Here is a 23,993-nt window from a genome sequence, read left to right on the forward strand (position 1 = left end):
GAACAACTTAAGAGCCTGCCCGACTTCTTCTGAAGGGAATGTGACAAAGAACACACCAGCTCCGGTGAGCGGCCGGGGCAAGAACAAGGTGGGGGAACTGTGATTATGATCAAGCGTCTCAAACACACACACAGCTGTGAGCACTTGGGTCCATTAACACCTCGCAGCAGAACATGAAAGCGATGGATCACATTTTCCCCCCGGCTGAAGTACCGACGGTACCTCTTATGGCATCTTTTCGATTCGCCGCTTTGCAACAAGATCGGCCAACAAAGTCTGAAGCAGGGAGGATATGTTCAAGTGTGGAGAATGTAAAGAAAGCTCCAGAATCAAAGCTTTAAATCATTTAACATGTGTAGCAGTGATGGCTTTAACAACAGCCAGACTTTCTGTGACAGACAGGAAGAATTAGTGACAGAAGTAGTAGTTTGGTATTTCTTTGACAAGGAAAAAAAACAGAAAAAAAACATGAATGAAAATGTGATCGAAGGTTGACTGAGAAAAATAAATAAGCAAAAAGCACTCGAGTAGGTTCCGTGTGTGTTTTCTATGTTGTACATACTGTGTGCAGTTAACTTCAGCTCGGAGCTGCAGCTGCCCAAGGATCCTGGAATGTTTATGGGTTTGTTTTGAAGTGCTTGTGAACACACACACACGCCGACACCCCCCCCCCCAATATGATACCCCCACCACCGCAGCACCCCCCCTCACCCAAATTAGGCTCAGCAGGGATAACTAAACACTGTTGAAGGCCATTTTTCAATTCATTAACGCATCAAAGCCTCACTAGTGCGCTGCAAGAAAGAAAAAAAAAAACTCACTAATTCTTATCTGTTGGAGAGAAAAAAAAATCTGACACTTCAGTGTTCTGTGGGTGGTGGAGAGTCGTCCAGTAAGTGCGGCTCCTTTGTGGGTCAGTGTCCAATTTGAGGATGCGTGAATCTGGATCGTCGCGTTGTCGTGGAAATCAAACAAAAACACAAGCAACGGGCTTGGCAAACAGACGGATGCTGCAGCAAAAATAAATGAGGGGATGGCAAGAAACCCCTCGGAAAATATTAGAGTAGAGAACAGTTGCACCACTTTGTCATCAAAATGAACAGCGGCAAATGCAAACGTTGGAGGAATAACTGCTGGAGTAAATGTCTTGTTTTTATCCGATGTCTTCCTTTACACAGTTTGCACACATCTCAGTTTGTGATCTTACTTCTGCTTACTTCTTTAAGTACAGGTAAAATTAGGGAATATTACAGGTAAGGTAGACGGACAGAAGAACACACCACTGTTCTATCTCAGCTTGCAGAACAGGTTCCTTAACAAGTAAACGTGCTCTTAACAAGCTCACGGACTGGTCTGTCATGTCGGCTATGACAAATTGGCCCGTAAAGACTGCACTCAACAAATAAAATGCAAGTGTGTTTGTGGAGTGCACCACCTCTCGGCTCTCCTCCATATGTCAGGGATAAATCTAACCTCATTTTTCCTTCAGCTCCAAAGCCAAGGCAGTATGCACAGCCAATTGATTTTGGATGCCTGTGCAAAACCCAGATCCCATGGCTAAAATTGGTTCTTGAAAATCGAAGGGGCCGCTCGCCCACCACCACCTCTCCCCTCTTGGCCCAGGCTGCTGTCCAGACCTGCTGCAGCCCCCCTTGGGTGCCCTCTCCGCCTGGCCAAACAGGCTCTGCTATACGGGCTCCTTCCATCATGTGTGTGTGTGTGTGTGTGTGTGTGTTCACTCTGAGTCTGTGTGTTTGGGCTGAGTTCCGCCTGGCTGCTCCAGCCACCTGCTCAGGGCACCGGGGGGGGGGGGAACACCCGGTTAATTAGCTCCTCATTAGAGCCAAGGCAGTGTACAGTGTGGACACACACACACAAAAACACAAAAACACAGAACCACACACACACACACACACACACACACACACACACTTCTTCTAGTAACTGCTCACAAAATGACATGGATCAAATAACAAAGATGCAAAAAAAAAAAGTCAAACAAAAGTGAGACACCGCTGGCTCTAATGAGCTGTGGACAACAAGCTCAGACAAAGATTTAAGAACTCCGAGCTGAAGACTAACAGGAAACTACAACTAGTCCTGCTGTGTGCATTACGTGGGCACGCAGGAGCTCCTACCTCTTTGGAACAAAGCCCCTTCAGAACCAGTTGCTCTTTGGTTCTCTTCCTCACAGACATCTTTTACTTCTAGCTTTGACACCGCGGCTCGACCCTCCCCGCCCTCCACTGGTTTCTGCGGTTAGCATCACGCCGTGGGCTTAAGAGCCGGCACTTGGGAGCCCTTTTGAACTAAGAGTCCCCTTAATTCCTCTCCCACCCCTTCCCTAAGCCTCCCTCCCCCCCCCCCCCCCTCTCTCCTCTTACTTTCATGAGACCCCATCTTGAATACTCTCACTGGTTGCCTCTCCCTCCTTTTGCTCATTTCCTTCCCCAACCCTTTCTCTTGTCCATCCTTTTCTACATCTCCCGTTTCTCTCTCTGGATGGCATCAGGCAAAGAAAGATTTTAACGAGATTAGCCTGGAGGGTTGCCATGTTGGGGGGGGGGCCTGGTGTCAGTGGTGAGTTGAGTTTATAGCTCTGTTCCCTCTCTCTGGTCCACTTTACTTCCCCACATCTAAACAGTGTTATCCGTCTCCCTTCTTTGCCTTCCCTCTCTGTCTGCCTCGGTTGCTCTTTTTCCTGCAGTCCTGAGCAAAAGGGGCAGAAGTAGACGACTGTTGTGGAATCAAATTATCACGGTGAATCAGTGAAAACCGAGGTAAAACAGGTGCACTTTTGCCATGACTCTTGGCATACACAACCATGAGGTCCAGTCTGGGCGATGCATGCAATGCCTGGGCTGGTTTAGAAATAGAAGTGACAGATGGAACCTACTGTGTAAATGTACCTCTGCGGCCAGAGATGAAAGTAGAATTGTTGAGGGAAAACCTATAATGTTTGCCTCTGTTCAGCTTGTGACGTAAGCTTGTATGTGAATGCACAGAAAGCAGAAGAGTCCTGGGCTGACGACGGGCAACCCAGAGCAGTAACATGGAAGGTCAAATGATGAGGAGGAAAATATTAAGATAAGAAGCTGGGCTCTACAGTAACGAACACCATGTCATTTTTTTATTTGAAATGAGCCCAATTTGAGATTACCCTGATGACATCATAAGGGTCTTTTTCTCAGAGCCACAGAGCGCAAAATATTGGCTGAGCAGTACTCTCTGTTTTTACAAGTAAACTAATCTTTATCTGTGAAAACCGAAGGAGTGCACATTTACTTTGTCAGGGATTCATTTAGCCGTTATTCATTCTACTTTGACTCATACTGCCCCCGAAAACTGAGTAACATTTCAAATACATGAATGTGTGCTGAGACTCATACATATGATTTAAAATACAATGGCCGCGACCGTGTCAGCCACAGTCGGACAAACCACAGTTAAAGAAGGGAGCCAAGCGATTATCACACACTCAAAAAATAAAAAGCAGATATATTTTCTCCTAACAGCCTCTGAATCGTGCTGCCACCAGCAACGCCGGCTGGCAGCCAAAAACCACATGTTTTCTCAGGCAATAGAGCACAGAGGCCTGCGACAGCATAAAAAAAAGAAGCAAACTGTTACCAAAAACACAGAGAATTCGACGAGAGAAGAAAAAAAGGCTGATTTCAGCAAAAAGAGAAATATATATGAAATAAAAGAAGAGGTAGCAGAAAGGTTAGTCCAGGCAGAGGGTTTCGTCTTTGACAAGAGTCAGTTACACAAGGATAGAGGGGAAGAGAGTGCCGGCGGTGACGGGCACCTCAGGAGGTGATTGCTACCATCTGTGGGGGAGAGTCGATGGGGGCCTGCAGGGAGAGCAGGGTGGGCACGCTGCAGCTCCACCAGTTTGCTTTGGCACAGGGATGAAACGCCACATCGCACTACTAGGTTACATGCGTCTCTCGCTAATGCACAAGGAGATGCCCATGCGCGCGCACACACACACACACACACACACACACACACACGGCCTCAAGGCAGCCGCAGAGCATTTCCGAGGGATCCAGCGCTTTAACCCGGCTGACATTTACGTTGTTATTTGACACTGTGCTGTCCTTAACATTTGTTTCACCGTGTTCCCTGCTTGCCAGAGGGCCTTTACGGGTGGCTTCATGGAACGAGAAAAGCATCAATCTCTTGTGGATTGGCCGACGACCAAAGTTGCAATACTGACAGACGGAATAAAAGCAACGAGCAAAGCTACAGTACAGACCAATCAAAGGGACCAAACCCTGTTGGCTAAGCCAGATAAGGGAGGTTACTCTTGTTTCAAACATACACACGCACACGCACGCACACACACACACGCACACACACATCTCATGTTTGTTGGCCTCGCTGTTCTGTAGCAGCCCCTGCGTCTCACGCTAACCACCCCAGAGGCATCATTTCATAGGGCTGTTGATTTTAGAACAACATTCCTCGGCTGTGTAATTATTTAAAAGCACAGGTTTCCTTTTTAAAAAATCACTTTCTTTCGCGCCCCCCCCCCCCTCTCATTTGTGTGTCCCACTGTAGGTAATTGAAGTGTCGGTTCCTTGTTAGCCTCCAGCGACAGGCGACAGAGGTGGGAGGGTCTTTAAGTCAATTAGCGAAATTAGGAACAAGGCACATACATGTAATATCAAGGCAGCTTTGGCTTTTTTCATCCTTACCCGTCTATATTCGGCATTTCACTGAGCTTCATATCGCGTTGCCCTCTAGAGATAGACAGCTACATTTCAGCTGGCCTTGGAGGAAAACTTCGGGCTGCTGTGTGCTGGATTTTAAGGGTTCAACGTGGAAATTCGAAGCAATCCAGTGAGGTTAACTTTGATCTAACCGAGACCCAACAACCGCAGGAACAAAAGGACACAAATCCTGCTCCTCTTCATGCCACGATTGAAGCATGCAGACTCACAAACTGTGCCATGGTTTCAGGTGTGGTTAGTTTGAGAATGAGGTCATTTCTCGATCACTGGGTCGAAAAAGTGTCTTGACAAATCTGTTCTACGACTGGAACACGGGCCTGACCTCTGCTTGCCATAGCTAGGAGATGTAGAGGGAGGAAAATAGTGTGAAAGGATCTAGGCCTATTTTGAAATTCTAATCAGCATTAAAAAAAAAAAACATCTGCCCCTCGTCGGTGAGGGAAATGACGAGAGAGAAAAACAAAAAAGAGAGAGAGTTTGTGCTTCTGTGGTGTTCGGAGTTTCCACAGCTCTGTACAGATCTGAGGGCTTATTCTGAGTCCTGTTCCTGAGCATGTGTTCCTGGCTGGCCTCTTCCTCGAACACACACATTCACACACACACACACACCTCTGTTGGATCCGCACTGCGCTCCCTAAGAAACCCATCTGTCAAATTCCCCCTAATTCCAGCTAATAGTTTCCAAAAAACAGAGACTGAGCCCACCAAAGACCACGAGCCCCCACCAAAGGTTTGAGAGGGCTGTGACGTGGCTTTTCGACTTCAAAAGCTGTCTGTTCTGCTTCTCATTCATTAGTGTGGAAGACACGATCTAATACCATCTATGATGTAACAGGCAATAACTTTTTAGACATAAAACCTAATTTGTGGGAATTTCCTTCAGGTGATGACATGGACTGTTGTAAAATGAGGTTCTACAGTGAATACTCATTTGGTTGATTGATTTAATTTGAAAGGAAACTCCTCTTCTTGTGCAAAAACAGAATACCGTATCACTCATTCCCCATTGGACTCAATATGTCAAAACCTACTATTAAAAATATTCAACACCACACCCAGTCGTTGCAGCAGAGCAGGAACACCCAGCTCCGCGACTAACCGCTCACCTGCATTTCTGGCAAATCAGCCCAAATGGCAATTCAAACAGCCTTCGTATGACCTCTGTGTTTAATGCTATGAATGCATACCAGTGTGCCTGGAGCAACACTGGGAGCAGACCTGGCCTGACTGGTCCATTAGGGATGGATGGTGTCTGGCCCTGGGCTCGTATAGCGTTCCAGAGCTGCACTCTGGACTTTCTGCAGGCCGAGTCCAAACGAGGCAGAGGAAGGGATAAAGAATAGAACAGCTTGGTGCCTCAGCCCAACAGGGCCATGGTGACTGCAGACACGGCCAAGAGTAGAGAGCTCCTACACCGCCATCAATTATCAACTACTCAGGATGTCACATTGTTGTTGCCTCCACAAGAGGCCACTTCATCTTATGCAGTGACTTCGGCAGACTCTATTATAGCGTGACACACTGTCTCGCATTTTTAAGTCAACAAAGTATTTACATTTCAGCATCGACCCACGCCAGCAGAAAAGCCAATACTCCATCACAACCAGTAACCAAATAGCTCTTATCCATCCGTTTCCTCATTCTGTCCCGTGGCTCAAACTCCGGGCAGATAAATCACAGCTTTTTCCATCATGTCTCCCTCAATACAAACAGACACGCTCCTTTACGAGGCTGCTCTCTCCGACGACGAGAGCGGGGATTTGTAAACCGATGTCTTGAGGCAGGATTCATAGCGAGGGAGGCGGCAGATGGGGCGTGTGTGTGCATGGCTTGTGTCTGGAGACAGTACACTAGCTTGCCAAGAGCGCAGACAGTAATCTTGGTGCGGTGCATGTCAAACATTTAGTAACACCAGCAAACAATCAAACCAGCCTGTTAGAAACAATGTTCTTGCAGTGCAGGGTAAAGATTAAAGTCAAGACTGCTCAGAGTGGGAGCAAAAACTTAAAACCATCTTAACAGTAATGTGTGAATAAGTGGTGAAGTCGGCTTCCAGGCACATGCTTTCTCAAGGACTGACAGACTCTGAGCTAGACCGTGAAACAGCTATTGATTTAGCTCTACATCTGCCCACTCTGAATTCCTCATTACCCACAAACCATCTCCCCGTCAGCTTAACCCCATCACCACCCCACAAAGGATCATGAGCTCAGCCCGGCCCCCTCCGACCCTACCTCTAACCCAAACACCCACAGGGCCTCATGAAAGCTCTGGTGACACCTAAGGGACTCCTTGAATCTGTAACTTGCCACTCTCACGCACTTGCCAAGGCTAAATACTTCTACTTCGCTACCACAGTGGCTCCCACGGCAGCCCGCCGCCTTTTTTTTGCGCCGCATCAGAAAGAAAAGCAGGCGGAGAAATCAACAAGGGACGGATGCATTTTAAGAATGGGCTTTAATATACACTGGGGAGACTTATTTAAAGGCTCTCCTGCTACTTTGAGGATATGTTGGAATCCAGTTCTACCGGAATAAGCTGTAAAGAGGCTTTCGGAACATAAAATTGGGGACATCTGGGACTGACTTTTTGGCTTGTCCGGATGTGTGATCAGGTATAGCGTGCAACTTGCAATAAGCTTTCACTGCCCCGAATCAACACTGGGATTAGGTCATCAGAGTTGGCCAGTGCAGCCGGGCTGTTTAGTCCAGGAATTCTGGATGGAAGTGACATATCAATCCCGCCGAGAAGCGCTCTACGGGAAGCGGGTGTAACATTTCGGAAACAGCTACGGGACATTTGAAAGAGGGCGTGTGCAAAAAGTATGGGCAAGAAAACACTGAGGGATTTACAGGATATTGTTGTAGAAGGAGCTATGGTATGTGTGTGAGTGTGTGCTTGTATCTGAGGGCTGAGTAAGTGAGGGTGTCAAGGACAGGGAAGTCAAAGTTCGGTAGTGTTGGCCTGAGAGGTTTCAGAGGACAGAGAGAGGGAATGTTGGCTTCATCGGCCGGTTTAAGGCTAAACTGGCTTTGCTCCTCTGGCTCTGTCACTCTCTGTCGCTTTTAAACAGATCTGGCACTGTTCAATGCTAAATATGATCTCATGCCAGCTCACAGGGCAATTATAACATGTTAGAAAAATACAAACTGTTTTTCAATGTTCCGCTCCTGTTTTTTTTTCTCTCCGGCTGTAATTTTATTTCATTACGGCGAAAGGTTGAAATGGGGACAGTGGTTTCTAAAATGGTTTTATTTCCCTACGCTAACAAATTTTTATGACAAGCAAAATTGACCTGAATTAAGTTCCACCTATGTCTATTTATACGAACATAGAAATGCTGTGAAAATGACCACCAAAGAAACATCCACATATTAGAGAACGTATTCCTGCTAAAAACACGGCTAACATGGCATGCGTCTAAAACCTTTGTACATCCATGAAATGAATATACGGACCAAATATCACATTAAAGCCTAAAGCAGTACAAATGTAATCCATTTACATTAACAAAAATTGCCAGAGAAATTGCTGTAATTTTACTTGGCAAGCTGTCAGAGTATGTCTGGATGACTTTTACAGAGCATGTCTCGAGGTGAAGGCAAACACTGCCAAAAAACATTCTTGGATGGCTTAGCTGTAGCGGTGTGCCAACGACTCGAGCTGTTGTCACCCACTGTTTAGACTTGCTTGTGAAAAAGAGTTTTTTTGTTTTTTTTCATAGTCAAGTCCAGAAATCATGATTTTGTTAGGAATCGGGCTGTTTCTCTGTAGAGCAACGGTAAACAGAAGGGGCTGATGGGAAATGCAAGGAAAAGGATGGGCCTCATGGTTTTAAGAAACGTTGCTAAAAGTTGCAAGCTCAACCACTATTTGCTACCAGAACTCCTCACTTGTACAAACACAAACCTCTCCGGTGTGTTCTGGCAAGACTCTTAATTACCCCTGACAGTCAAACACAGGTCACCACAGTTAAATCTCTTCTCTTCCGACTCCTTCTCTTTCCCTCTGTGGATGTGTATACATTTTATTTGTTTTACATCGATGTCCAAATCCTGAGAGCGGGCACGATCCAACAAAGAAAATAAACAACTTGTATTGTCAAATAATTTCTTATTTCCATGCACTCACTGAGCTAAGAATTGTGCAGCTGAAGAAGGAGCGGGTTTCCCATCACATTTGCATGCTCTGTTTATAGTGGTCACTGAACTGTTGTCAAAACAGCCAAAGGATATTTCGCTAATGACTGGGTTTTGATCTACAACGATAAATTCATCTCGTCACTTCTATGATTTTGTTTTGTTAATCACGAATGCAACACATAAAGTTATAGAGCCATTGTGTGTCCTCTCAGAAAATCTGTTGTGCTATATTTGTCTGTATTGTTTGCAGGTAAAGAGAAATCTATCGTATGTTCCACATTACACTAACTGAATGTTAAAAGCACATAAAGAATGACAGATCGAGGTAAAGACTTACGCAGACACTCATTGGCCTCGCGGGCATTGGCCCTCTGCCACGGTCGGTCATAGTGAAAGGGCTTGCAGCGGTCACATTCAGGTCCCTCTGTGTTGTGCTTGCAGTCACACACCAGTTTGCCTTCCTTGTCTTTCAGACAGCGTGAGCCGTGTCCGTTGCATTTACACCTCCCGCCCACCTGGAAGTCTCCCACTGCATAGAAATAAGTAGGCAGCGTTGTTGTCACCGCCATGGGGTCGTCGTCCCTCCCTCCGCTGTTGCTTCCAGCCCCCAGTCCCAGCTCCCGGGGTAGCTGGGGCCGGCTGAAGACCACGCGGATGTCAGTGACAGTCACCCAGTCCTGAAGGACGGGGCTGTTGTCAAAGTCTTTGCCCGAGGGCCGTCCATCCAGAGTGCTGAAAGCAATGAGTCCTCCAGACAGCGGGTAGAGGTCAGTGTGGCCATCTGTGCAGAGAGCCTCCTGTTCGTTCTGCTTGGTAATAGATGCTTTGTTGGGCCGATTGTACATGCGCCGGCACTGTGAGGAGTAGAACTGGTAGGGCACCCAGGTCTTGCCGTAGTCCATGCTCTTGTATATGGCCAGGGACTCGGGTCGTGGGGAACAGAACTGCAGGCTGACATAGGTGATCTCAAACTTTTTACTGAGCGAAAGGGTGAGGGTCACGTTGTGCGGCGAGGTGTTCAGATTCTCTGACTGCCAGCAGGTGAGGTTGTGCGCCGAGTTTAGGTCAGTGAGGTAGGAGGCAGGGTGGGCACGGCGAGGGTCAGCCGCGTCGCAGATTTGGCACGTGCGCACAGAGGGCCGATCGTCGCTCCGCTCCACCACACTGCAGGAGCGGGACGCAGGCCGGCCACAGACGCTGGACACCATCACATCCTTGCCGAAGGCAGCATTAATAAACTCGGGGATACAACGACGGGCTGCGCCTGTGTCATCATAGCAAGGGTCTGGCGGGGTCTGCTGCCCTGCGAAGGGATTGGCGGCACTGCGGGTGGAAGCCGAGCATGCCAGGAGGCACAGGCCCAGCAGGCACCTCCAGGGTTCCCTCATCCTGCTCAGAGGCCCTGTGTGTGTGTGTGTGTGTGTGTGTGTGTGTCTGCGTTTGTGCACGGATGGGTCTTTGTGTGTGTGTGTGTGTGTGTGTGTGTGTGTGTACCCAAGAGTCTGTGTGTGTAAACGTGAAGTTGTACGTGTCGTCGTTCAGATGTGTCCGTCTGTGTGACTTTCCCCTATGTGTGTATAATTGTGAGTCAATGGAAGGAGAGTGTCTGAGCTCAGTGACCCTTCACTTCAGGCTGACCAGAGTCCTTCCTGGAAGAGAGAGAAACAAACATAAAAGGTCAATGTCATAGACATACTTTTACCATAATAGGGTATGAAATAGAAAGTGATGCTGATTCTAATTCTACTGTATAAAAACAAGTGTGCATCTTTAAAATCTAATTATTTTTGCCCTTAGAAAGTAAATGTCATTGTATCTTTTGTACTGTACAATTGCAAGTGAATGTTTTCATCGACTAAAAGCCTGTCAAAGGATAAGACAGTCAAGACAGGGGCCCCTAGAGAAAGGATGTGACCATTTAAAGAGAGACATTAGTGACTGCAAGTGACTGCATCCTGAATTTTAATGCCGGCCTCTCATTCAGTACTTCCATTCAGGTCAAAACTGGCCAAGCCTTCTGGTCATGCTTGAGCAGCATGGCAGAAGTCACCCTATAATCCGTGGTCATGCTGCAAAGCAGTGGACCGTGTGTGACCCCCAGTCCAACCTCTGCTTTAAGAGAGAGTCCAGGAAAAAGGGAGCCATTTCTTTATATGAAGACATGGCTCTACTTTTAAGCTCTTACTGATTTTTGCGGGAATCTGACAGGAAATCAACCATAGCAACAGTATTGTTACGCAGTGCTGACCTTGGAGAAGGCAGCATTATGTTCATTCAGTGAACCAGAAAATGCCCCAAAAACTGAGGATTATTCTCTGCATTAGAAGAACCGAGGCTATGAGACTCCATTCAAGCCTTTCTAAATCTCTGGGTCAAGATAGGTACCTGGATGACATCATTCATACGCTCACAGCTAGGCGAGGGGCCTCTCGGTCCCAAAGAGAGAGGATTGAGGCGGGGGTGGGGGGGGGGCCTTGGGGCGAAGAATAAGACAGAGAAAGAGATGTTTATAGCCTGAGGCTTTTCCTTCCTTAATCCCCTTTTTACTTCCCTGGGTGTCAAATCCAGAAGAGCCCCATTTTAAAACAGACAGCTGAGGGGTTGAGAAGGCACCCCAACCCTCTTTGCGAGGTATTTATTAAATTACAATGAATCCCACCCACCTCCTCTTACCCTCACTCTCCCTCTTATACTACAGCATCCCTCTTCATCTTGGTAGAACAAAAGGCCGCCTCTGTATCCACTTCAGTCAAGCGGGGAAGGCAGACAGACGGATTTAAGAGGAGTCGGAAAAACAAAAGTTTCGTTCTTTTCTTATGTGAGGGGTCCTGAGCTAGCAACCCTCAGAAAAGGGCCCAGAGGCCTGGTAAATAGGACCACTCTTCTGTGCTCAAGTGCTTAAACCCAGCCATTTGGCCTCTTCTCAAGGCCAGATTGGGTGTTAAAGGAAAATAGTGTGAGGGAATTATACAGCGCAGAATAGACAGTGAGGAAGGAAATGTCCCAAAGTGGAAGAATAACTGCTTCTTATGTCAATCCTAGAAAACGTAAGATAATTACACACAATTTAAAATGTCTTTTCAGACTGGTTCGATTTGAACTATACTTGGGATAAAGAGATAAGTGTATATTTCCCGTCACGTCAAGCTCTGAAGGAGCCACTTGGAGACATTTGAAGACCTGAACATGAAAACATTATAATAAAAAATATCCCCTGCTATTACAATATTTAACATATGAAAAATGGATTGCAGGGAATGGGCCAGCTCATACATGATTGGAGTAAGAGTGGGCCTTGCCAGGACGGATAAGGACATTGATCAATGACATGTGTCTGAGGACGTGGAGGTTAAAGTGGGCACGCAGGAGGGAGTTCATCAGCCGAGGCACTCCATCAAAAGGCTGGCCGTGGTAAAGCTGGCGGCCCCGACACCCACTGGGGAGGGCATGGAGAGAGGGCTGATAGAATTAGCAACTCATTAGCATCCAGGCCCAGCTTCCATCAGCAGCATGTTCATCCAAGAAAAGAGACAGTAGGGAGGCTCTGAGACGGAAGGGGGGTGGGGGGGTGGGGGGGGGGGGGGGGGGGGGGGGGTGGTAGGAAATTATGACAGGTGAGCGGAAAAAGAAAAAAGAGGGAGAGAGGGAATTATTCAGACTTAGTGTTTGATGGGCATGTTGTTGAGGGAGTAAGAGGAAGTCAGAAAAGTAAAAAAAAAAAAGGCAGGAAACTACTTGACAGAGTTAAGAGACTGAAAAAGAGGATAAACAGGCACAAGGAAAGAAGAGTTACAGTAAATAGGAAGGAAAAGAGGGACATGCGAGGGGGAGAGATACAGCGAGGGGCACGACAGTGATAAAGCAAAAATGACTCGAGGGAGGGCGAGCGAGGACAGATATGAATGGAAGCAGTAGAGAGAGGGAAAGTGACAGAGATCGAGGGAGGGAAGTAAAATATGAGAGGGGGAGAGGGGGAGAGGGGAGAGAGGAGACAGATTAAGGTGGAGGACTGCGTTGGTCTGTGTCTGGACTTTGGATGACTAAATATGGTGCGGCCCGTGTGCTGCCGGGCCTGCTGGGAGATTCTTCCAGGCTCTGGTGCCGTCAGGCGCGTCTGGCAGATGAGCATGTAGGTTAAACAGAGAGAGAACACGGACAAGGCTGTTTAATTCCACTCTTTAAGCCCTCTGAAATAGATGCTCGCCTCGCAGCAAGTGTTAACGCTCGTCTGAGACAGTCCAGCGACACTGTGCTCTGGCAAGGTGCAGGTCTTTATTAAAAAACGTACTCTACACAGCTATTAACACTGCGAAATGTGAGCCAGCTCAACAAAATCGTTCCTGGATCCGTAAGCTTTTGCCAGGATGTCAGCACAGTGGTGTAGCTGGCTGACCTTTGAAATACTAAGAATCTGTTACAGCAAGAAAATCCTTTGCTTTCAGCATTGACAGTGTGTTTTAACACGCCACAGTTTCACCTCAGTGGGGGCAGACATTGTCTTTCGTTAAATGTGATTGAAGTAGCAACAGCTGCAGGCTCATGTGTCCGTCTTTCCGAAGAAGACAATGAATAACACACAGAAGTGCTGCCGGCTTCATGTATAACGTACAAAGATTAAAGTGGTTCTGATCTTTGCGTGAAACTCTCAGCACGAAAGCAAATTAATGCATTTCCCAAATGTTTTCATTTCCATATTGGCTATACTCTTGTGTCCACATTTAGATCACACAATGTGCCTTTAAAGTAGCACACAACCCTGCCACCGTATGGTATGTTAAAAGACAAACTGTTCATGTAGCAGCTAAGCCATTTCCAAGTGAATGGCTGCTGGGGAGTGTGTGTGACAAATACAAACAGCATAGCCAATTCATCACGGCAACATTCCTCTGTGGATTAATGGCGAGGAAAATGTACTTGTGCCGACGTGCTACAATCCTCAGCAGCTCAGCTACTGCAGTGTTAAATCATTTCCCCATTAGTAATACGGGCACAGTGTGTGAATATATGGGGCTTTTAGAGTGGAAGATCCCTGCATAAAAAGTTGCGCCTCACCACAAAGACCACTCAGGCCATTTGGCTATTGGCACGTAGTCAACGGTCTTAATCACTCAGTGACGGCCAATTAGAGAAGGTAGATGATGGGGGGGTAAAAGGAAGGGAAATTATATTAAATTCCCCTTATTTTATTAAAGGCGGGTTAGGAGTAGAGGGAGTCACAGAGAGAGGCAGAAAGACAGAGAGAGAAAGACAGGAACAGGAAGATGACAGGGTGGTCTGGTGGTTTCAGCAACGTTTTTTCAGCTTCTCCCTGTCACCGGGAGATCATCTCATGTTGAGTTGTCTCTCTTTCAAGCGTGGGCGCCTCTGTCAGAGTTCACAGATTAGGAAAACAGAAGTCGCTGAGAGGCTTTATTTGGCTTGGGTGTAGAGGAGGGGGCGCCATGGGAGGTGAGGATAGGCGAGGGACAGCTGAGCCACTTAGTATATCCCAAGTGGGAGCTTTTCACGCTGCTCTAGAGAGTTGGCGTGGTGGCCCCACTAAGACTGGGAGTGAATGGAGGTCTACTAGGTTGCCTCTCTTGGATGACAGCAAGCTGAGGCCCAAACTGGTTCCCTGCCGTCCCTCCAGCCTGCTGTACAGTAATCCCTGGTGGGGTTATTAGTGGCTGCCCACAAGCATGGAGGACTTTTTAATAGGCTAACAACAGGACCACCTCCATTCTCATTATCGTTATAGAAAGATGTATTGTATAAATATAAAAGGAACAGTGAGAGCAGCAACAAAGTACACACACTGAGGAGGAGGTTGCTGTTGGCACTATTCACCTGAATAACATCCCAGGGTCTAATTCAGAGATTTAAAATATATATATTTTACCCAAGACAATGTCAATTATTTGCCATTTTTCCTTGAAGAAATGACGATTCGATTATCAAAAGTTTAAGGGATTGATTTTCTGTCAATTGACTTATTGATTAATTAAATAATTCTTTCAGCACCAATCACATCATTACCATCTGTACACACACACACACACACACACACACACACACACACACACACACACACACACACACACACACACACACACAAAATGAACCTGTCCAGATGAATCAACATGACTGACAGGCCTCAGGTAACAGGGGTCAGAAATTAGTGGCCTGAATTCCACTTGATGATGGCCGTCTCCACAGCGGTGACGACGATCCTGCTGTTTGTGTAAACCTGCATGAGTGTGTGTGTGTGTGTGTGTGTGTGTGTGTGTGTGTGTGTGTGTGTGGGTTTAGGGTGCTGTGAGTTCCTCGCTGGCATTCATTAGGGATTGGGGAAAAGGGGAGGAGGAGCAGGGAGGGCCGAGGGCAGGAGGGGGTCAACTCTCACAGCTGAGAGCGTCATTAGCCGGGGGATCACTGACAAATTTTTAAAGTCTGCTTATTTCTTCTCAGAGTCTCTGTGTGAGTGTGTCTGGAAGGTTTAAATCTGATAAATGTCCATTGTTTTTTTTGCTTTACTCTTATTCCAACCTTCAAAACTGTTCACAATCACTTCAAAATGCTGCCGAAATAGTTCTGCCCACACCAGAACTATTTGCTATCCGTCAGCAGGATAATAATCCAATAATACATCTCAGGTTCTCAAGTGCTTGTGACTTCTAATCACAAAGCAGGAGGATCCAAAAAACATCACAAAACATATAATATGAAATAATCTCTGCCTTTCCATCTCTGCCTCTGGCAGAAAGAGACACTGTAGGGAGAAAAGCAGAACGCCCAGCAGAGGAATGCAGCAGCTTCTGTGGCCAAGCCCACACGGCTGGCCCCGAGTCCAACAGCGGCTCTTTAAATCAACAGAACCTGATCCAGAACCGAACAGGAGGAGAGAACACAGACAGTGCAAGGTGGGATATGAGGTCGGGATCATTGTCACAGATTCAAAGACAGGAAGTTGTACAAAGCTACCGCTGTCTTTATTCATGTGCATATACACTTTAGTCCGAAAGCAGGAGAAAAATGCTGATAGGACAAGTTGTGTATTTTTCTGTTAATGAAGTGTTGTGTGAGGTCAGTGTTTTTGGTGAGAAAAAGGAAGCGTAGGGAGGGGGAAAGACATGAGCAGGCCGAATGTTCTGCGCAACAGTGACTCAGATTCTGGGTTAAGCAGGGTTAATTAGTGAGAAACAAGAAAAGACAGATATGTAGGCTAAGAAGGGCTCTGTGTTTCAATTTCACACTGATTTTATGTCCCAACACATCCAAACATCGTTGTGGTTTCTGCAGCGAAAACAGACCGTGTTGCAGTTTAGAGTGTTTGTTTTCAGCAAGAAAAAATGAAGAAGAAAATGGAGACAAAGCACAAATGTGATGCCGAGTATGTGCCAGATTTCCGCTAAAGTAAATTAAAACTACTATTAAAACTACTTAGGACGTCCAACAAAACTTCAGTTCCGAATAAAGTAAATGGAAGAATATAGCTGTGAACTTGAGCGTGAAGGAGGAAAAAGTTGTACTCTGATTTTTAACTGACAGGGTGAGGGAATTGGGAGTGAAGGGACAAGAGTTCAAAGATTTACAGCCTCCTATGTCAAACTGTGATCCGCTTTCAAATACAAGAAATATTTCCTCTACATGTGCCGTCAAGATGCGCAGAGGAAGTGATGACACACACACGCCCTGAGACGGTGGGCAGAGACACAGATTCATTCTCAGTGTTGGTCACTGGATGAAGGCCATGCAGCAGCTACAGAGATGATAAAGACATGTAAAGAAAAAAAATGCTGAGAGGTTCAAGTGTGCTGTTTTGAGAGCGTGTGGGTGGACTGAGGGCTCCTTGATTGAACATTTCCCATGGACCCGAGCATAACCCTGACCGCAGCTTTGCAGCAGTGTGGTTGGACAGGGAGAGGCAGGTGAGGTGGATATGAGAGGAAGTAGCTCGTTTAGATGGATGGAAGGACTTAAGGAGAGGAGAGGTGAGCACTCCTTCAAAGCCCTTTGAAGGCTGGCTGCGGTAGGCAGAGACGCGGTTTTCCCCAAAAAGCCCCCCTGACAGGAAAACAGTCTCTTTTTTTTTTTTTTTCCATTGCACAAGAGCAACCTCTATCCCACAGCCGAAAGCAAGGACCCGCTTTGAACTCACAGGGGGAAAATAAAAAACCACAAATCATTTTATTAAGTGCTTAGAATACTCGCACGGTTGCGTACATTACACTTAAACACACACGTTGTTGACGGACAAACACATGCTCTCCACTAGTTTTTAAGTGTGTGTCCTCACTCACACAGCGAGACGCATTGTGAAGGATGCCAAAGCTTAGGGCTCATCAGAAAACTCCCTTTCTCCTCTCCCCCTGCTCCTCTCCACCTCCACTCATTCCTCTACCTCAATGGTATAACGTTAACACAGACCGGGGGGACCTTTACCTAAAAGGTCAAAGGTCAGCGAAAAGGGGTAAAGTACCTATTCATTTGTCCCGACATCATTTGTCTGAGACTTCCAAAACCATTACAAATCACTGTTGAGAAATGAATCCGTTTCATGATGTGATAACGCTTCGGTTAAGGCACAAATATACAGAGCCCCCAAGGGGTCACGGTGGGAATTTGCGGTTTCCCACCTCGATCCTTCGGAACAATCGGTGCACACACAAACCCCACACCAGCTGCTAAAGATCTTGGTCTCTATTGTGATTTGCCATTTTGCGACACATGCTGAAACGACTGATGCGGTCATTCTACTTGGTAGGATACTCTGTGCTAACAAGTTAACATGCTAGCAAGGAGTTGGTCAAACTTTATGGCTGCAGCCTGCTATTTTAACTTTATTCTGATATGACATTTTTTGACTTTTTCCAGGTATACAATACAACGTGTTGCTTTGCCCTCTGACTAACTGTCAACGAGATGAGCAGATCTAAGCTAGCAGCTAGCATACATAGTACAGGGAGAGTCAAACACGAATCCAGTAAATTGTCAATCCGTTAACAACAGATCAGACAGAAAGGAGAAATGAACTGTCTGCTCATTATGTCTGAGAACTCAGAGTTTGCAATCAATACAGAAGACATCTACTGTGTGTGTCCAAGTCAGAAAACACACACCTCACACACACACACACACATCACTCTGCATCTGGATGAAATGTGTGGCTGACACATTCAGGCCTAGCAGGGTGCAGGGAGTGGCAGGAGGAAGCATGTGAATCGTTGCCCCTGGATCCTCTTCACACAGTGTGAGACATCTTGGGTGTCATGCTGACGAATGACAGGTATTTTAACAGGAAACATAAGTGCACACACACCCAATTTGTCACTTGAAGAGAAAACACCTGGCCACTTAAGTCGGTAAGGCCGCATTCTCACCTCTTTAGTGGAGACAATTAATGTGTGAGTTTGTGACCGAGTGTCTGTGGGTACTTTATCACCACCTCCTTATCCAGGTCTAAACATAAAATCATATAGGGGCTGGAAATCACCCAGGAGGGAAAGAACATCACTGCAATTCAAGAAAAAGAGTGTTATATTTGCTGTGGAATCAGGTGCCAGAGCTGGATGTTGCTCCAGAGAAACATCTGTATTATGAAAGGTGATCATTCTGATCTCATTGATTCACCAGCAGGGTCATGAACAGAGCAACTTCTTTAAAAATTGGCTCGAGCTGATTTGTTCAAAATGACAAACGATTGACTAAAAGAAGGGATGGAAACCCAGCGAAAACAGAACGGGAAGGACTGGCAGAAAGAGAGATTACTTTGCCCCGTCAAACTGTTGAAGCCATAGGAGAAAAAATACGTTGGATGTGTTGACTTTACTCGCTCAGGTGGACGGAGCCAAGAGGTTCTGAGGAATCCTGCTTTTCCAAGCAGAAGAGAACGACCTGCTTATGTTACTGCAGCTTTCTCCATCTCAATCCATCCGCTTTTCTCTGGGGTTCATAAATACCATGACACAAGTGCACACACACACACACACACACACACACGCACACACACACACAGAGCCAGGAGTGAATAAAATCTGCACTATGTTGCCTTGGATTAGCTTCCACATCATGTGCCCTCAGCTGCTCCTGGCTCTACCTCCCTCGCTGTGTTATTGATACAAGCAGGGAATGATGCAATTAAACAATGATGATTGATTTGCAAAAATAGGGGAGCGATTGCCAGATTAACAGCACCTCGCTTTCCCCACACGCATTTGACTCAAACATGTCGCCCGGTTTGGCGGTTCACATTCTCTCTGACCTCAGTGAGCCGTGAGGATTCAGAGGCCTTCTTCGTGGACTGATTCCAGTCATTTGTGGTGAGAAGTAGGTCAAGTGGCTGACACTGTTTCGGTGTGCCATAGGGGGAATACTTTAAGTCTATTGAAGCAGTTAAGATAAGCAATCTGCACGGGACTCTCGCTTTCACTTCCAGGCTTGTTGCTGCTTGTGAGTGGAGAGTAGATAAGAGAGTGCATCCTTACTGTGATGTTACCTGTCACACCTTGACCACACTGTCAAATCAAGCTCATCATCACTTTAAACCACAGAGAAGTAGACTTCTACTTTTTCTCTTTAAAAGTTGATCTACAATATCAATCTTCAGTACTAAAAATCATGTTTTTTCTCACACAAATGTTTTTCAATATGCAGGTGGTGGCGTTAAAGCGAAAAGGGAAAATATTAGAAGCGACAAACGCATTTTTGGAGACTTGGCCAGGGTAGTGTCGAGGAAGACGGGAACGAGAAGCGCGCTGCTTGCTTTGGCATCCGCACTTGGCTCTGATTCCAAGTCGCTATTAAAGCTCATTGGCTCTGTATAGTCCACCTCTTGTACCTCGTATTAAATCCTCGGCGCGGGCTGTTTTTCTTGCGTTTTTGTTTTTTTGCTTGCGACCCAGGGGCTATAGTTGTAAACTGAGGAGGCTGACACCTGTCTGTGGCGTCCGCCGCTGCGATCCAACGCGACCCGCTGATTCAGCGACCCAAACCCCTACTTACGGTCACACGACCTCAGCCTATAATAAAGTAATGACAGTCATTGCCTTTATCTAAAACAAATGACAGGTAGCCTAATGGACAACCCGTCACAGCAAGCGCTATGTGTCACTCGCTTATTTTCTAACAGAATAAGTGGTGCGTAAAATTGAAATCTGCTCCCGAAAACACGCTGGATGTAGCCTAAAATAGACCGACACAACGAACCGTAAATTATAGACTTACCCCAGTGTCAAGTCGTGAATGTCGCTGCCTTTGAATTTAAAAAGGACGTCCCCCTGAGATCCACACCAATTAGCCTAAAGGTTGTCCTGCGTCGGAAATTGTCCTCTCCAAACGATGAAGTGTCTCGCGTTTATCACACTTGCGTTGTTAAGATATTAAAGAGAAACGCGTCAGCCGAGAGAAGGGGGACCAACTGCATCCGCGCCCGAAGCTCAAACCAACTGAAAGCCGTCCAATACATCCATAGGTTGTAAAGCGAGCCCGAGGTAGGCTACTCCCCGTGAAAATCAAACCCAGATTTTCCCAACTATGTATGCGCGCGCGAGAGAGAGAGTGAGAGAGGCGAAGGGAGAGGGAGACAGAGAGAGAGAGAGAGAGGGTGGGAGTGAGTGAGAGAGAGAGAGAGGGAAAGAGAGGCGTCTAAATATTCCACGGTGTTCTGGGTTAACTTACGTTTCATTTTACCTGTAACTTGGTGATGCGTGTAATTTACTCTTGTAGCCAAAATAACGCGCAAACGCACATAAACACTTGACCAAACGACCGCTTGCTTCAAGATTTTTCTCTTTTTTTTTTTCTTTCTCAAACAACTCAACTGCTCTCACTTTTACAACAAATACCTCCGCCGCTTTACGGACTGATTCTCTCTGCGATGCCTGCTCTAAATGCCCCATGGCTCGCTTTGCTTCGCAGGCAGCCATATGGAGGTCGTAATGAGAACACAACGTTGAACCTGTTGAAAATGAGTAGCCCTAGCAGGGCTCCGGGGCCCACAGAAACAAGAGGCAGATGCAGAATGCTATAATTTATTAATCTTAAAAATAGTCCAACACATGTTGGATTTATTATCGCTTGTGCGTCAAAGCAGCACTTTTTTTTTAACGTTGTAATGGTTTTATTAATGTGTAATAATATAAGTGGAGCATCAATATAAATATATTATTGTATTGGCTTGTGGTTGCATCAGACCATCCTCAGGTCTGCTGTGTGTGTGCGTGTGCGTGCGCACGCGTATAGGGAGAGGGGTTCGTTTTGGCACAGAAAATGTGGCCCCTGCGCCCTCGGCTACAGCAGCACATTACCTCATTAACTGCATTCATATGGCTATATACCCCTCTCTCAGTGTGTAGGTTAAAGAGCAACAGCTAAATCTGGTTTGTCATGATGAGTGTTTGCAATTTGATGTAGCCTATCAGAGGAGAGTGTGCGTAAAAGCACGCTGGAAAGGTCACTGGTTTACGTGGTGACATTTCTTATAATTTATTGTTAGACTCTGTAGAATAACATGTTGTAAAACCAGTCCAGTAGGCGCAAGCACGTCCACAATCCGCTTAATGAATTCTGTTCATGTATAGGCTACGCGACAGAAGGCGTGTTGCTCTCCATGTTATTGCAGGTGCAGCCTTTCTACCGACGGCTCAGTATTCCAGCATCACGGCCGATCAAATCCCGAGCACCTCCCGGCTCCGCTGTAAGCTGATCAACATTCCTCATGTATTTGCTGTACCATCCTCTGGGGTTAACAGCCCGGCCCGGCCCGGCCCGGCTCGGCCCCGAGCTGCGCTTTGGTGCCTTTAATTCATCTCAAAACAAAGACCGTTTAAATGTGTATGCAAACCCGCGGTTTAATTTAAGATAATACGCATTAACCTCAATCCTATTTGTGTGTACGTGTGTGTGGTGCCGACATTAGAACACACACCTGCAGCCAATACTAATTAACGGTGTCAGTGACGCAATGGGGCAGAAATCAAATGAAAAAGACACTGCCGATTAATGGGTTTAAACACAAAGGGGAATGTGGTGCCAGTTTATATCAAAAGTAGGCTAAAATTAATTAAATTTAATCAAACTCGAGCTAAAATAAATGACACATGAGCGAGCACATCAGTTAATGTAAAGAATGACAGCAATATTCTGAAGGTGAAAACGTCACACATATCTGTACATTAATCTGCAATCAGACTTGTTTTAATGACTCCTTTTGCTCTTCTGACATTCTGTTCAATTTGATCTAATTAAATTTCCCCCCAGTTTTATGTCCAGTCTATGTTCCCTTATATGCTGCACTTCTTGTATGAAAGGTGTCATTCAAATAAAGCATTATTATCATTCGCCCTTTTTATTCTCACATTTGTCTGAACCCAATTCTTCATTTGAAATTCGCATCTCCTTCTTGACAATTTTCTCAGGTGAATCAGACTAAAATATTATTTTGGGCTTCACTGGAGTCTAAATAAGTTTTATAATGAATCTTCATTATTCTCTTCTATTTGCATTTCCCCCCCAGTGTTCCCACGGTGTTTATTTTTATTCCCCACACTGTGCACTTCCTGAAATCTCTCATAGCGTGGTGCAACAAACACACTGTTATCATTTGCTTTATATGTTTTCAATTAAAAGGCTTGAGTTTAAACTGAGACAAGAGGGAGTAACCAGTAAAGAGAAGAATTGGAACAATCACGGCAGGCTTTCAATAATTTGGGCCAACAGAGTTTCTTGGAATTGAACAAAATACTGCACATTTTTAGTTCAGGAACAAAACAACAAAATGAAACCTTCTGCTGTCAGCTCCTCTCATCTCATCTGTTTCCATCACAGACTATACGCAGTGGCAGAATAGTCTATGTCCACGAGAATTTCCCATACAGGGCCAAGTTTGACGCATTTCGGTGAAATAAAGGAACCCCGCCAGCCAAGCACTAATCTAGTTAGATTATCTCTCCAATTACAACTGGGGGAGATTAGACTGCATTAAAGACATAATGAAAGAAAACAAGACTAACAACAGGCAACACACTCACTTGCTGTCAGAAGGGATTCAGGCGGGGAGCTCTCCTCGGTCCTTTAGAGTTGTTGCACTTGGATCCGTCTGCTGATTTTTGTCTACAAAACAAGCCTCAAGTGGTCTGTCTGTTCAAAGCCCGGGGCTCTCAGCGCTGGGTTCCCTGCGGCGGACACCCTGGAGAAAAATGCCAGCCTTCGGCTCTTTCCTCGCTCCAATTTTTTGGCACCCCTGCTGTTGGGCGCGAGGACAGACGCTTACCTTGTACGGGGGGCATGGACCCCGTACCTGGTTTTCAGCGGTACAGAGGCGCCATCGTGTGGCTGAACGAATAAAGCTCCGTCAGGAATATGACCATAGATGTATATTCTGTAACACTTAATTCAGTGTCGTTCTTGTCCTTATAATATTAGAAGTTCTTGTAATAAAAAATAAATCAAGTGACGTCTTGAGGAAGCCATAACAGACCTTTGTCAATGCAGACGTTTAGACTTGTCATAAGCACAGTAAACGTTAACAGAATGAAACCCTGTTGCATTTAAATGTCCCGGTAATGCATCCACATGGATTCAGTTAGACGGCAAACCGGATATCTTTTTATGCATGGGCGAGCGCAGGACGGTAACATTAGGTGAGACCGGCAGAGAATGCCGGTAATGGTATCCAAACTGTGTCCAAAGTTGAAATATTTAAACATTTGGCCACGGAATTTACAACCGGATGTTACGTGTCTCGCTCACCCAAGAAGAAAGCTGTATTTGCAATACAAGCGTCACTAGAATAATAAAGCGATCTGAACTGTTTACCGTCTGATTCCATGTGAATGCAGAATAAGCCCTGCAAGTGCAAGTGAGCCTGGAAATGCTTTCACACCAAAATTAACGGACTTCCGCCAATGATATAGGCTCTATTTTTAGTTTAGACACACCTGTGTGTGATGGGTGGTGGACCTGGGTACACAACACGTGTATGTGATATGTTGGGATCACATCACCGTGTTGTATTTTCATTTTGATCTCCAAATTTACTTTAACTTCCTCAAACAAGATCATTTGAGCGTTACCACACGGGAGGCCTACTGTTTCTCCTTGTTCCAACACCTCACTGAAGAAGTTGCTAAAATTC

At 46.0% G+C, this 23,993-nt stretch overlaps 1 protein-coding gene across 2 annotated transcripts in view; it reads right to left on the bottom strand.

Annotated features, from left to right (window-relative positions):
- ntn2 (netrin 2) overlaps positions 1–23,076 on the bottom strand; it is a 41,448-nt gene extending 18,372 nt beyond the window's left edge. For both annotated transcript variants that reach the window (XM_076093592.1, XM_076093591.1), the window contains exons 1-2: positions 22,888–23,076; positions 9,219–10,530 (exon numbers count right to left, since the gene is read on the bottom strand). In XM_076093592.1, coding sequence (XP_075949707.1) covers positions 9,219–10,269 — 1,051 coding nt within the window. In that variant the 5' untranslated portion in view covers positions 10,270–10,530; positions 22,888–23,076. The remainder of the gene's footprint in view (positions 1–9,218; positions 10,531–22,887) is intronic.
- Between the last annotated feature and the right edge of the window lie 917 nt (positions 23,077–23,993).

This window comes from Anarhichas minor, unplaced genomic scaffold (assembly GCF_050575085.1).
Source record: "Anarhichas minor isolate MPS153535 unplaced genomic scaffold, ASM5057508v1 ptg000017l, whole genome shotgun sequence".
NCBI lineage: Eukaryota > Metazoa > Chordata > Actinopteri > Perciformes > Anarhichadidae > Anarhichas > Anarhichas minor.